The sequence below is a fragment of the Aristolochia californica genome, unplaced genomic scaffold (assembly GCF_029961685.1).
Source record: "Aristolochia californica isolate CCGP_79_NKW_82.1479 unplaced genomic scaffold, dmAriCali1.0.hap1 SCAF_5, whole genome shotgun sequence".
Classification (NCBI taxonomy): Eukaryota; Viridiplantae; Streptophyta; class Magnoliopsida; order Piperales; family Aristolochiaceae; genus Aristolochia; species Aristolochia californica.
The window spans coordinates 7,924,461-7,937,664 of record NW_027182214.1 but is presented as its reverse complement, the minus strand read 5'-3'; the positions used below and the strand labels follow the sequence as shown (position 1 = coordinate 7,937,664).

The 13,204-nt window shown below is 34.6% G+C and overlaps 1 protein-coding gene across 1 annotated transcript; it reads left to right on the top strand.

Moving 5' to 3' along the window:
* Positions 1-10,844: 10,844 nt before the first annotated feature.
* Positions 10,845-12,871, top strand: LOC137966652 (probable WRKY transcription factor 49). Its single transcript, XM_068813337.1, has 3 exons — positions 10,845-11,127; positions 11,229-11,372; positions 12,187-12,871. The coding sequence occupies exons 1-3, from the start codon at positions 10,862-10,864 to the stop codon at positions 12,698-12,700; spliced, it is 924 nt and encodes a 307-aa protein (XP_068669438.1). The 5' UTR covers positions 10,845-10,861; the 3' UTR covers positions 12,701-12,871.
* Positions 12,872-13,204: the final 333 nt, after the last annotated feature.

Sequence of the window (13,204 nt, the reverse complement as noted above, 5' to 3'; positions counted from 1 at the left end):
ATATAAGAGCCCTTGTCCTAGTATCCTTTTTAAGTACCTAAGAATCCTTTCCAATGACTGCCAATGAGACATCTGAAGTTTATGCATATATTGACTAATTATACTGACTGCAAAGAGAGTATGTGGTCTAGTCATAGTAAGATAGATAAGCTTGCCAACTAGCCTCTGGTACTTGCTAACATCAACTTCTTCACCCGAGCTAGCACATAGTTTTGTATTTTTCTCCATGGGAGTTTTAACAGGGCGACATCACATCATTCATGTCTCGTCAAGCAAGTCAATAACATACTGCCTCTGGGATAAAATAATACCATGTCTGGACTGAAGAACCTCAATACCGAGAAAATACTTAAGAACACTCTTTTGTCTTGAATTCACTACATATCTTTTTTTACTTGGTTGATGCTATCAAATTACTACCATTAGAATAATATCATCCACATATACAACATGTAGTACAACTCCTTTCTCGGTAACAAATACATAATGATCCACATAACACCTTTTGAACTCATATAAGGATTTTTTAAAGCGGCACACCAACTCCCCCTCAACCACATATCCAAGTGTTTTCTTTATATAAATTTTCCCCTTAATATCGCCATTGAGGAAGGCATTTTTTACATCGAGCGGAAAGACAGACCATCAAGAATTAACAACCAAAGATAAGAAGATACGCACCGAGTTAAACTTGGCAATAGGGAAAAAAGTCTCCTCATAATCAATCCCATAACATTGGGTATAACCTTTAGCCACAAGTCGGGATTTAAGATGGACCACCATGCCATCGGATTTTGTTTGAAAGTGAAGACCCATTTACAACCTACAGGCTTTTTACCAGATGGTAAGGAAACAAGGCACTATGTTTGATTCTCGTAAGTAAGCATTCATTTCCTCTTCCATTGTTTCTATCCATCCTGAAAGTCTTAGAGCCTCCTGATACGAATGTGGGATAGATATAGAAGAGATAAATGCATGGAATTGACAACAACAAGAAAACAAACGATGATGGGAAACAAAATTTGATATAGGATGAGAAGTAGAGGGCTTAGTATAAGTCCTAGGTTCCTTACAAAGAGTTATGGGCCTAGTATCAAATGGTATAACATATACAAGAACGGGAGATGGACTCATCGCATAACGATCCATAAAATCCACAGGTGTGGTATTGGCTTATGCTTCAGGGGGCTGAATAGAGAGATCCGCATCGAGGGGCACAACAGGCTTCACAACCATAGGAACAAATGAATGTCCCGGAGGAACATTGTTTGAGGAATAAAAGGATTTGTCTTAAAAAAAAGTTACATTCCTAGAGACATTCAACTTTCGAAGAGAGGAGTTATAGAAAACATATCTTTTTTGAGTACGAGAGTAATCCAAAAAGATACACTTCATAGCCTTCAGATGTAGCTTACTTTTTTGTGGGGATGTGACATGAATAATAAAATTGCTACCAAATACCTTCAAAGGAAGTGAAAAGGGGGGAAATAACAAAGAATATGGTGAATTATGACCAAGTACTTAGGATGATAGCCTACTAATGAGAAAACAGTGTTGGAAGATGGGCCAAAGCCCATAAGATATGGGACCCACCATGATCACATGAGGTGGCATAAGAAGTCTAACAGAGCCACAATTATTATGGAAGCATATCTCATAGAGGAGTTTCATTTTAAAGGTGTTTTAGTCATGTTAATCTTCTATTTATATTGGGTTATTTAATTATGCTAGGACTTATCTTTAAGTGTTAGAGTTTGAGTGTAATTGGAACAAAGGTAGTTTAATTGTAATTGGACTCTACTAGCTTCCTCTATTATAAATAGAGGTTCATGTACTCTGATTAAAAAAAGGTCAATGAAGTATTTCTATTTTCCATAAATTCAACATGGTATCAGATTAGATTCTAATGTGATCCTCTTCTGATCTATTATCTCTCATAGTTTAGGTTCATATCTATTTTTTTTTCTCTTTTCAGTCCCTATACCCGTTGTTTTATTTGAGTTTTCACCTCTATGATGAGTTTTTCATATTGCAAATTATATATTGACAGAAAGATATTCGAGTCTAATTTCCAAGGAAAAATATTTTTTTTCAATTGGAGTTATCTACAAAGAGAAATTGATATTTGAAGCAGCAAAGGTTAGATTGAAAAAGAGGTTCGTGCATTAGCAAAAAACTTCAACTTCCGAACTATTTTATGCTATCAAGAACGAGACTTTATATGGAGAATTATATATAAAAAGAAATATCTATAAGTATATTTTCTTAAATATTCAAAAAATACTAGATCTGAGTTTTTTATATGGAGATATTGATCTTGGAAGAGTCAATGGTCATGCTGGAAAAGGGGAAAGAGGACTTTGTTTCGTAGAGACCGAAATCTATCAAATTATATATCTCAATATAATTATATTTTATGAAGAAAATTTATACTTGGATGAAAGTTATTTAAGTCTAGTTTTATAAGGAGAAAATTTCATAACAATCTGATCTATATTTAAGGATATATTTGCATTTTAAGAATCAAAGGTCATATCGGTATCCTGTTGCATTAAAAAATCCGAATTTAAGCCGATTGTTTTGCGTCACTTTTTGAGTTGTTGTTATTGATCAACTATATCAGGAAAATATCTCACTTACGCCTTTTTTGGTAACTACATCTATGTTATTTGGTTCAATTTGGAAACATTGTCATTACCTCCTAGCTTGAGGGGGAGAAGTAGAAGAAGTACAAGAAAGAAGTATTTTATTCCATATGTTGTAGTAAGTTTTATATGACCAAAATATTCAAGAAAGAGGGAGCAAAAAAGATGAAGATTTTGCATCTAAGAAGAATTTTTTAGCGTCAAATAAAATCCCAGATCAAGAATCTTGACTCACAGTAATAATTGTGGTAATTATTGTTGATACCTGACTCGGCTCGACTCGATTCTATTTCTCCGGGTTAATTATTATTTTGAGGTATTCGCAACATATTCTTTGGTCAACATATTATTTGGTGCAGATAGTCACATCGGATTATTTCATGGGTCCTTTTATAAGGATTTTTATTATTTTGGCTCGTGTTATATAGGCCCAGGCCCATTTCGGATGCATCTATTGTGTCTCTTTGGATGAGACATTATTATTGAAGAAGTGGTGGCCTCAAAATCTTATCTTCATGGTTATTTGACAACCTTACTCCTACCATCCTTTATTTGACTCTCACATACATCTTTGGGCCAACCTTTTGCATGTTGCTTCGGTTGGGAGTTTAAGTCTATTGAGACTTATATATATACCCGTGGGTCTTTTATTGTCGTCTTGTGAATGATAGGCATTACCCACTTATCACGTCCTTTATTGTCGTCTTGTGAATGACAGATATTTATCATGTATCACGTCTTTTATCGTCGTCTTGTGAATGACAGACATTTATCATGTATCACGTCTTATATTCACGTTATTGAAGAAGAGTTCTAGTTCAACTCATATTAGACTTCTAGTAGATTGTGTTGATAGACTTATCTTAGAGAGTTAGAGTTGGAATGTAATTAGGAGATTGAAAAGCTAATTGTATAAGGACTCTATCTCTTCCTCTACTATAAATAGAGGTCTTGTAATTTGGAATTAAATCAAGTTACACATCTCCTTCTTGAGTAATTCTCTCTCTCTTTGCTTGGCACACACCTCTTTTTTCTTTTTTCTTCTCTCTACCCGATAGCTCTTCTTCCCTTTTCTTATTTTTCTTTCTTCTTTCTCTTGCTCAGAATATTGGAAAAGGGAGCCTAAATTCAATAGAATCATTCCTCTAAATCAAGCCATGCTTTCATGTAGATTGTCCCCTTGCTTTTCGTTGAACATGTTTTGGAACACATCATAAAACTTTCGTTAATTTTTCGTACTAGAGTACAACTTAACACAAGTGTCCCAATTTTTTTTGTAGTTTCAACGTGAACAACATTGTTGGCCACATGCTCCTCCATGCAATTAATAAGCCAAGTAATGACTAAGGTGACATTCTTGAACCTTTTTACATAAGAATTATCTTCTTCATCAAAGAGTGGAGTAGGTTTGGTTAAGTGACCTAAGAGGTCTCGAGTAATGAGAAACCTATTAACTGATTGGGATCAGGTAACCCTCTCAAGGGTATGGTGGTAATTTTAAGAGATCACTCTTTTTCCCATAAAGTCTTCAACCTTTATAATCAACAAGTAAACAACTTCTTATGTGAAATATTGAAATCCAACAAGTAGGTTGAAAAGCAAACCAATGCAAATATATAAATCAATTTGAAAAGAGTGGAGCAACTAGAACTCAAATAGTATGCACCATAAATCTTCTATCCAAGAGAAGTCCAAGTGTTGTATCATAGAAGATAGATCTCATACTTTTATCACACATGAACTCGAAATCGGATTGGAGAAGGGTCTTCAACCCAGAGAGAATAGGTAAGTTACTATCTTGTTTTAAACAAGCACTAAAACAGGAATGGGAGGATAATTAGGTGTTGATCATGCCAATTAGAGAGGATTTCAATCTTCCTCAATTAGAAGATTCTCTCAAATCAAATCAGATATAATTAAACTTGAATCAAATCAAATCTTTCAAAGATGAAAACTTGCCTTCTTTATCAAATGTGCCACCTAGCAAGCAAAAAATAGCACAATCTCTTCTTCTTCTTTCCTTAAATTGATTAGAAAACAAATACCACTGAATCTTTTAATAAATAAAATCTACAAATGAGCCAAAATAGTGACACTTTCTTTTCTTAAAAAAACATTTTTTAGATGGCTTTAAGAAGGAAACTTCCCTTCTCTAATTATGCATTAGCTTTGGATGGTAGAATCATGCCTTCTTTGGCCCATTTTTTTCTCTTTTTCCCTCAAAACTTTTTGGTAGGATACCAGAGAGGATAAGACACCCAATGAAATACAAAAAAAACCATTACAAAGACAATCAACCTTATCAAAAAAATCCCTTCTTGGTACCCTCTCAAATAATCTTTTGTTGAGCTCTTTGGGAAGAGTCAAGAGGAGCAACAACTTAACCAATATAATAACTCAAAAAAATGGTAGAACTACAAGCTTAACTCATAATAAACTTGGATGTCAATAACAAATATACTGAACCTTGATTCATACAAAAATTCCAGCCACAAACATCAGCATAATATGAAGAGAGTAAAAACACAATCGGTCTTGCATGCGGAATAAAAACTGAGCATAATCACCATGGATGAGCCACTTTCAAAACCAAGAATACAATCACCAACTTCTCATTCAGATTAGACGAGAAAGTCATCCATAAACCATCTTATAGAGATAAATTACTATTAGTAATAATCTCATAAGAAAAAAACTTATCTCAGTGCAGATTCAAGAGAAAATTGTTTCATCAACGAGAAGAACTCTACATGAAGCGTAATCAATAGAGCCTTCCAATTTTTTTCTTGACATGGGGATCGTAAATCTATTGCTCTGATACCATGTTGAATTTAGGACGTCTTGACATGGGGATCCTAAATTCATTGCTTTGATACCATGTTGAATTTAGGATCCCATGACAAGGTCCTCGACCTAAGTAGTGAAAGAGGACAAGAAGAAAAGGAAGAAAAGGAAGAAAAGAAAGGAGAAGAGACAACTTGGCTAGAGAGATGAAGAGAGAGAGAACTTGGGAGATGAGACAATTCTAAGCACAAATTTGAGAGAGGAGAGGGGAGACTTAATGGTCTATCCCATGCCTTGAGCCTCTATTTATAGTTGTGGAAGGAAGTTTACAATGTTTACAATGCACTTAGAGTTACAAGCTTTGAAAAGGAAAAGACATAAGTCTACATACATCTTCTTAGATAATTATACCATTGTGTCATCCTTATGAGAAGACCTTTGAATTACCTCCTTTGCCACCTCCTTGATATGGGAAAGATAATTACATTGATGCCTCTTCGAGGTGTCCTCCAACAGTTTCTAACCATGATGAAAACTATCCTAGGGGAATCTAGTAAGTTCAAAAACATGGTTATCCATCGATTAAGCATGATTTTGAAAACAAAATATGCCCTAAAACTCCATAATATAAATGTGCTTAAGAATCGAAGTTTGGTTCGCTATCTACTTACATAGCTTGAGTTCTTGAGATTTACTATTTGACTTTGACTTTACTCTTCAACTCTTCTTCTTCTTTATGTAAGTTTTTCTTCACAACAACAATCTTCAATGTGTTTTTGCTTAGGGTCTTGACGTTGCAACTTGATTGACCATTCTTTTGTCTTGAGTTTTTGCTACAAACCTAGTAATATTTGTGTTAGATGGCTTGTGTCTAAAATATATTGGTAACACCATCAGTAGCACATTTTCAAGCTACCCATTTTGTTATCATTAAAATAATGGAGACCAACATGATTTTACCATTTAGTCTAACAATTGTCACAAACAAACAACCAAATAAGTTCAAGAATCCAAGGTTTTTTTATTTTTATGTTCACCTACTAGTAATCACAACCCAAGAACCGTTGTTCAAAAAAATTCACTAATTTTCCTACTAATAAAAGTAGAAAGAGATTCATGACTCTCTTAGGCCTAAACAAGTGCAATTCCCAATTTATTTTTTTCCTAATCTCTGTTGAAGGGATTTTGTTATGATCAACTAGATTTTGCCTCTAGTAGGCACTTCCCTTGTTTGATTCAAGGTTCTAAAAAGACCTTTGTAAGAAAAATTAAAAGTACAAAAGTGTAAGTAAAACTTCCACTCTTTTCGGAGAGATTGCCACACTCCTAATGAAAACCATCTTTCCAAATCATTAAGCACACATAAAACAAATAAGGAGCTCTTGGAAAACCAGGAATGAATGAAAGATTGAAAAGAAGTTGAAAAAAGATTGGGAAAACCAAGAAAAATCTTTTATTTACATAATGAAATAACAGACGAGGAAATAAAACTTTTGAGGGCTTTGTGAATGCAATTGAAGGCTCTTGGATGCTTGAGAACGTGCTTAGGTTATCTATTTATAGCCTAGGATAGAAAACTAGTCATTGTCAAACATTAAAGAAAGTCAACTTTGAAATATCAATATCATTGATCAATCAATCCCTTCCAACAACTCTATTTCTTTAATAGTTGATCAATCATTCTAGTTACATTGATCGATCAATCCCTTCCTATGGCTCTTATTTTTTAATTTTTCTAGCCTACTGATTGATTAATAATTAATTAAATGCAAAAAAAAAGTAAATTCTAATTAATTCAGCATTAGTTATAAAGGTCGATCAATCATAATTAATGAACTCTAGATGAATGATCAATAGTTTTAAAAAAATGGTTGATCATTTTGACATTGATCAATCATATAAAAAAAATTGACTCATCATTCTTCTGCTAGATTTTCAATACACAAGAGAATTATGGGAAAACACTTTAATGTGATAAAATAATTTTCCTGAACACTTGTGTGATTTTTTAAAATATGGTTTTAGAAAACATTTAATGCCCTACTATAATTCATGTCTTACCCAAGTTTTGGAAGTTGTATGACAATCCTCATACATGACTAGATATCTTGAGATTTTTATGACACTTAGGCTCCAGGTTTTCAAGTCTTTGTACTCCAATCAGGCTCCAGGTTTTCAAGTCTTCGTACTCCAATCTTTGTAAGTTCTTCTTCAAGATTACTTGACCTTCCTTTTTTAGCTTGAGGTATCCGGTCTTGCTTTGTTTTTTATACTTCGTCATCATAGAACTTGAAGGGGAAATGTATTTTCTTCACGTAGAATACTACATATTCAACAATTATTCAAAAGCTTAAGTTTTGTTATCGGGAACCTATTCTTGTGGATTTGAGTCAACCTTAATCAATATGGGGAGCCTTTGGCTCGAGCCCCTTGCTTGAACCGTTGGAACTCCACCCTACCCCCAATGTCAGTGGTGGCGATGGAAAGCAAACATCTCCATGTAAAAAACAATGACAACAGTGAGAGACGGTGGTGATAGCAGCAATAGATAGACACAACATCAATGGCGATGGATGGACAACACCTCAATGGGGACGGATTATGGCAATGGGGGAAAGAGGAAGAAAATAGAGAAAACATACGAAATAAGGGTGCATGGGATAAAATAGAAAGACATTTGCTTGTGAAATTCAATTTCATCATTGTAAGATTATAAAAAAAAAATCCAAGTGGGAATAAACCTTTCTCAGTGGTATATGAATTCTGCCTAGATAGGTTTCCAAATTTTTCTTGCTCAAAAAGTTCTATAAATCTATTCTTGAAAGAATTCATATTTCATTGAGAATAATAGACCTATTCGTTGCATAATTTGATTTTCGTTGATAATAGGTTTCTTGCAATTTAGGAGCTAGAAATTTATAGAAACGTGTTCTAAACAATATTCATAATCCATGTATAAAGGTTTCTATTAATTTCCTGTCTGAAATCTTTAAAAACTTATTATTAATTGAATTCATATTCCAGCTAGAATGGTTCCAAGTAATTTTTCACCTAGAAATTTCAAGAAACCTATTCTCAACGGATTTGAGAATAGGTTTACTGTTCTCAACAAAATTTGAATTCTCTCGAGAATAGTTGAATATAATTTTAAAACATACTATTGAATATAATTTTAAATTATTATATTAACTAAAATCATATATTCATAAATTAGATTAATTGATTATATTATCAAAATATAATATGATAATTATTAAATATATATATTTTTAATCAATAATTGAAATTTTAGACAAATATATTTGAGCTACTATAATTATTGAATATAATTATTCATACTTTGTTAATTCAGATTAAGTAATTAAAATTTTAATATATATTTAGTATAAATGATTAATATAATTTATTATTTAATTATATAAAATTAAACTATATTATTTTATATTTTATATTTAAAAAATATTTTCTTGTTAAATTAATTGATTATTGGTTTCATTTTTCTTAAAATGCTTTTTGGTTTAATTATTTAAAATATTTTGATTCTATTTTAAAAAAATTTTGGAGTTACTTGTTTAAGTATTTTATATTAAATATGTCATTTTCTACTTTTATTTCATCAACATCGAGAAAATTTTCATAATAAAATATATTGATGAGGAAATTTTAGCATAAAGAAACAAAGTAATGAGGAATTTTACGAGGAACAATATTATAGTATGCCTTTTTTTTACATTTGACATAATTTTCATGTACTGACATATTATTAAAATTAAAAATATTAATATAATTTAACTAACATAAATAAAATACACAATTTTTTTCATATTATTTAAAAATTATTTTTTAATTATTTGAAATAACTTTATTTTATTCAAATATTAAATGTCAAAAAGGTGTCTACTTTTTTAAATTAAATTAAAATAATTACATATTTTATTTTATTATTATTATAACATATAAATCAATACTATATATAATTAAAATTATTTTAATATTATTATAACATATAAATCAAAATTATCATATAAAAATAATTTGTTTTACAAGTAAAACCAAATCAATCGAGTGATATTAACTATCAGCGCCTTGCTTGAGCTGACTCTATCTTTCACTTATTAGAACTGTGATGATTAAACCATGTAACTAGCAGCATTCTAGATGACAAACTATCGATATTAAATATGTCCACTGAACATCCGTCAATCTTGACAAGGATGTTCCTTCTTGTCTTAATCCTCCTATTTATGATGATAACAAAATATTTTCTCCATCTAACATCTAATGTAAACATAATAAGAATCTTGTGAAAAAAAATCTGATTTTCCTTTGTAAATATTTTGTTGTAAAATCAGTATAAATTAAATATAAAAATATTTACTATCAATTCGTTAAGTCACAGGTAGAACATCCTTTGTCATGGCCCACCAGATAGATCGACAACTAAGATTCCCAGGTGGCGATGTAACGAAGTAAACTCTTTTGACAACTTCAATAACATAACCGACTAACGAAAGAGGGTAAGTTGGTGACCCCGATTTTTTTCGTTTCGTTTTGCGCTCGTGGGATCCACCATTGGAGTGGTTGGCGCGTCGCTTGTCCATTACCGGCAGACGACGGCGACATCACGGAGCTACTTTGACCGTGCACGTGACACCCAATATGGGACCCACATCCCACGCTCACTCCGTCCACTCGTTTTTTCATGGACCCACTAATTTCCAATATCACGTGTCCTGTCTGCTGTTGACTTTTTAACCACGTACGAACAATGGCTGACTTGATAGCCTCTGCCAGTCCACGCCCTCCGTCTCTAGGTGGACTTCTGTCTCACAAGCAACAAAGTCAACCCATGCAAGACAAAAATTTGATACCAACGTCCACGAGCTAGCGATAACGTTCACTGCACAGAGAGATGAAATGACGGAAATGTCCATCGTCTTGTAGATTGAGATAAGAGTAGAATGTCATTAAGGGGGCAGTTGTTAGATAGAGCAGTTGCAGATGTGATCGGCGTTGAAAAATAAGTCAATTTCATTAATCAATTAAGCATTTTTAAAATTTTTTTTGTGATTAGTCTAGTATTGTAAATGACCAATTAAACATGTGCTTGTCCAGAATCATTCCCTCATAAGAAAGGTCATTAGCATTAAACAAAAGAGAAGAAAGCAAATCAAAATCATGGTTTTGGGGTGGTTGTCATGGATCAGGTGGTTTCAATTTGCTCCACCTTTGATACAATTATCGGAAAGGAACAAAATCAGGTAAGGGTGTTTTAGTCTTACAGAAGAGCTCTAAAGCAGCAACGCAGAGAATCTACAACAAGTTTTTACGTTACTGTAAATCAGTAAACGTCTTCTTATATCTGCTCTTCCCTCTCATAAGCATTTCCTGTCCGACTCCGGCTTATGAAGTGAATATCTGCATCTACATTCATGGCCGCAAGTGATGAACCCCACGCGAATTGGGCTTCTGGGTCTGAAGATGAGCTCATCAGAGAGCTGCTCGATGACGAGACGCCGTTTTTCGTTCTACCTGAATCATTGGGATTTGAATCCGGTTCTCTTCCGGCGCCGACAAGTGCTGCCGGTCGTTCAATCTTGAACTTGTATTCAGGACCTACTATTGAAGATATAGAGAGCGCGTTGTCAACGACTCAGCAAAGCATAGAATTGGAAGAGCTCAGTACTTCGCGGACGTCGTATGTTTAATGGACCTCTGGTTCTCTTTCCTTTTTTTTAATTTTTTATTTAGCGATGTGTCTTATAATCTAAAGCTGCTTGTTTGTTTTTTTCCTGGTAGTTTTTCTTTGATCGAGAAGAGGTTTAGCAAAGTTGATAACAAGTACACGCTGAAAATCAAGAGCTCAGGGAATACAACGGCGGATGACGGCTACAAATGGAGAAAATATGGGCAGAAATCAATTAAAAACAGTCCGAATCCGAGGTAGACTTTCCGTTGTTTTAAATTTGGTCTTAATTCATTTTCTGGAAGTTTCTGAATTTCTTTTGGTGATCAAGTTTCCGGATTTCTCTCCTGAATTAATTCGCCCCTATTTGTCGTCAGACGTCGCCCAAGTGTTCTCTGTCCGGCGCCCTCCCAAACCCCCAGACGAACTGAGCATTTCCCGTCTAATTTAACAGATGATGCGTCGTAAAGAAAATATCAAAGTCGCCAAAAGTAGTGGAGAACTACCACCACTCCTGCCCCGACCCCTCGTAAAATCAAAAGAAAGAAAACCACTGGCCGATGCGAGTGGCATGTCTCCTTACAATTGCCATTTTCATGATCAGAGAGAACGTCTTGTCATTTTTCCTTTGACAAAAGCTGCAACTCCTTATTTTGGGACGTAGAGCACTGCCACCTTCCTCCCACGGTAATTTCCTTCTTAGTCGCTACACCAGAGCCTTGAAGATTCCCACAGTTTAAATAGTACAGAAAGTATGGACCTCCACCCGAAAGCCATTAAGCACTTGCACAGTTCTCGCACTTGCTGCGGCTCACATCGGCCTCCTCTCTATTCCGGAGAAGGAGATAATCACGCGGCCCAGCAAGTCAGTGTCTAGGGACTCTTAGCTTTGACTAGTAAACGATCCCGCGTAGTATATGAAAGGAATAAAGAACACTGTTAAAATGGCTCTTGTCCCCTTCTTCTAAAGCAAATCCGAACTGTTCATGGTTCATGATCTAGAGCCCATTAAACTCCTCGGTGGGAAGTTCTGCTAACGCGGGTTGATTGTTATGCTTCTGGTGCATGCAGGAGCTATTACAGGTGCACGAACCCTCGATGCAGTGCGAAGAAGCAAGTAGAAAGATCGAAAGACGATCCCGACACGATCATCGTCACCTACGAAGGGCTCCATCTCCATTTCATCTACTCTCACTTCCTCAGAACTCGACCCATGAGTTTCATGTCAGACTTCCGGCCCAGCAAGAGGCTTAAACCGTTCGATCCAACCAACTCTGACCAAGAACAGCAAATCCGATCCAGCCCTCCAGCCGACTTGCCCGACGCCTCTACGACGGCACGCGTGAGACAAGAAGAGCCACTTCTTGGAGGAGTCACGGCAGAAGACGCCGGCTCCATCGGAACCTCGCAAGGGTTGCTTGAGGATATTGTTCCCTTCATTATAAGAAACCCGTTGAACGTCTCAACTTTGTCGCACAACGATCCCTGCTTACTATCTTCTCCGCCATCTTCTTCGTCTTCTTCCGTCAGCTGGTCACCTACGTCCCAGTTCCTCGACGTCGGCATTCTTTCAGGAATTTTGTGAGAGGATGAAGGGAAAGTTTAACGGATACTGATGTTTTCTTTTTGTCCAGAGTTCTCTTCATCTTTATTAGGAAAACAACAAATTTGTTGCACAATAAACTCTGTAAAATTGCACTCCTCCAAAGCAAGTATGTGTCCTCGAGTTAGTGAAAGCAACATATGTGGGTATAGTGTAAAGACAGTAAATTAAGTAATTGTAGTTACTTTTCATAGATAATTCACCTTCTTTTTGTTCTCCTCTCCTTTGTTTGAACTCCAGCCAACTACTTCTTATATCTAGTTGAAGCAATTGATTATTTTTTGTAGTCAACTACTTTTACGGTAGGGGTATTTTTATCCAAAGATTAAAGATACGTCGTATCTTTTTATCGAAGAATCATAATTTATGCATAATTTTATTGACATATTATACATTTTAATAAAAATAATTAAATGGGTAGTGCCTTTTTTTATATCATTTAACCAAATATATCAATTACAAGATTGAGTACCTAACAGATATATA

What these genes read in the sequence shown, in the direction of transcription:
- LOC137966652 (XM_068813337.1), top strand. Translation starts at nt 10,862, where the DNA reads ATGGCCGCAAGTGATGAACCCCACGCGAATTGGGCTTCTGGGTCTGAA. An exon ending in CTCAGTACTTCGCGGACGTC is followed by an intron (nt 11,128 to 11,228) that starts GTATGTTTAATG and finishes TTTTCCTGGTAG; the next exon opens with TTTTTCTTTGATCGAGAAGA. An exon ending in AAAAACAGTCCGAATCCGAG is followed by an intron (nt 11,373 to 12,186) that starts GTAGACTTTCCG and finishes TGGTGCATGCAG; the next exon opens with GAGCTATTACAGGTGCACGA.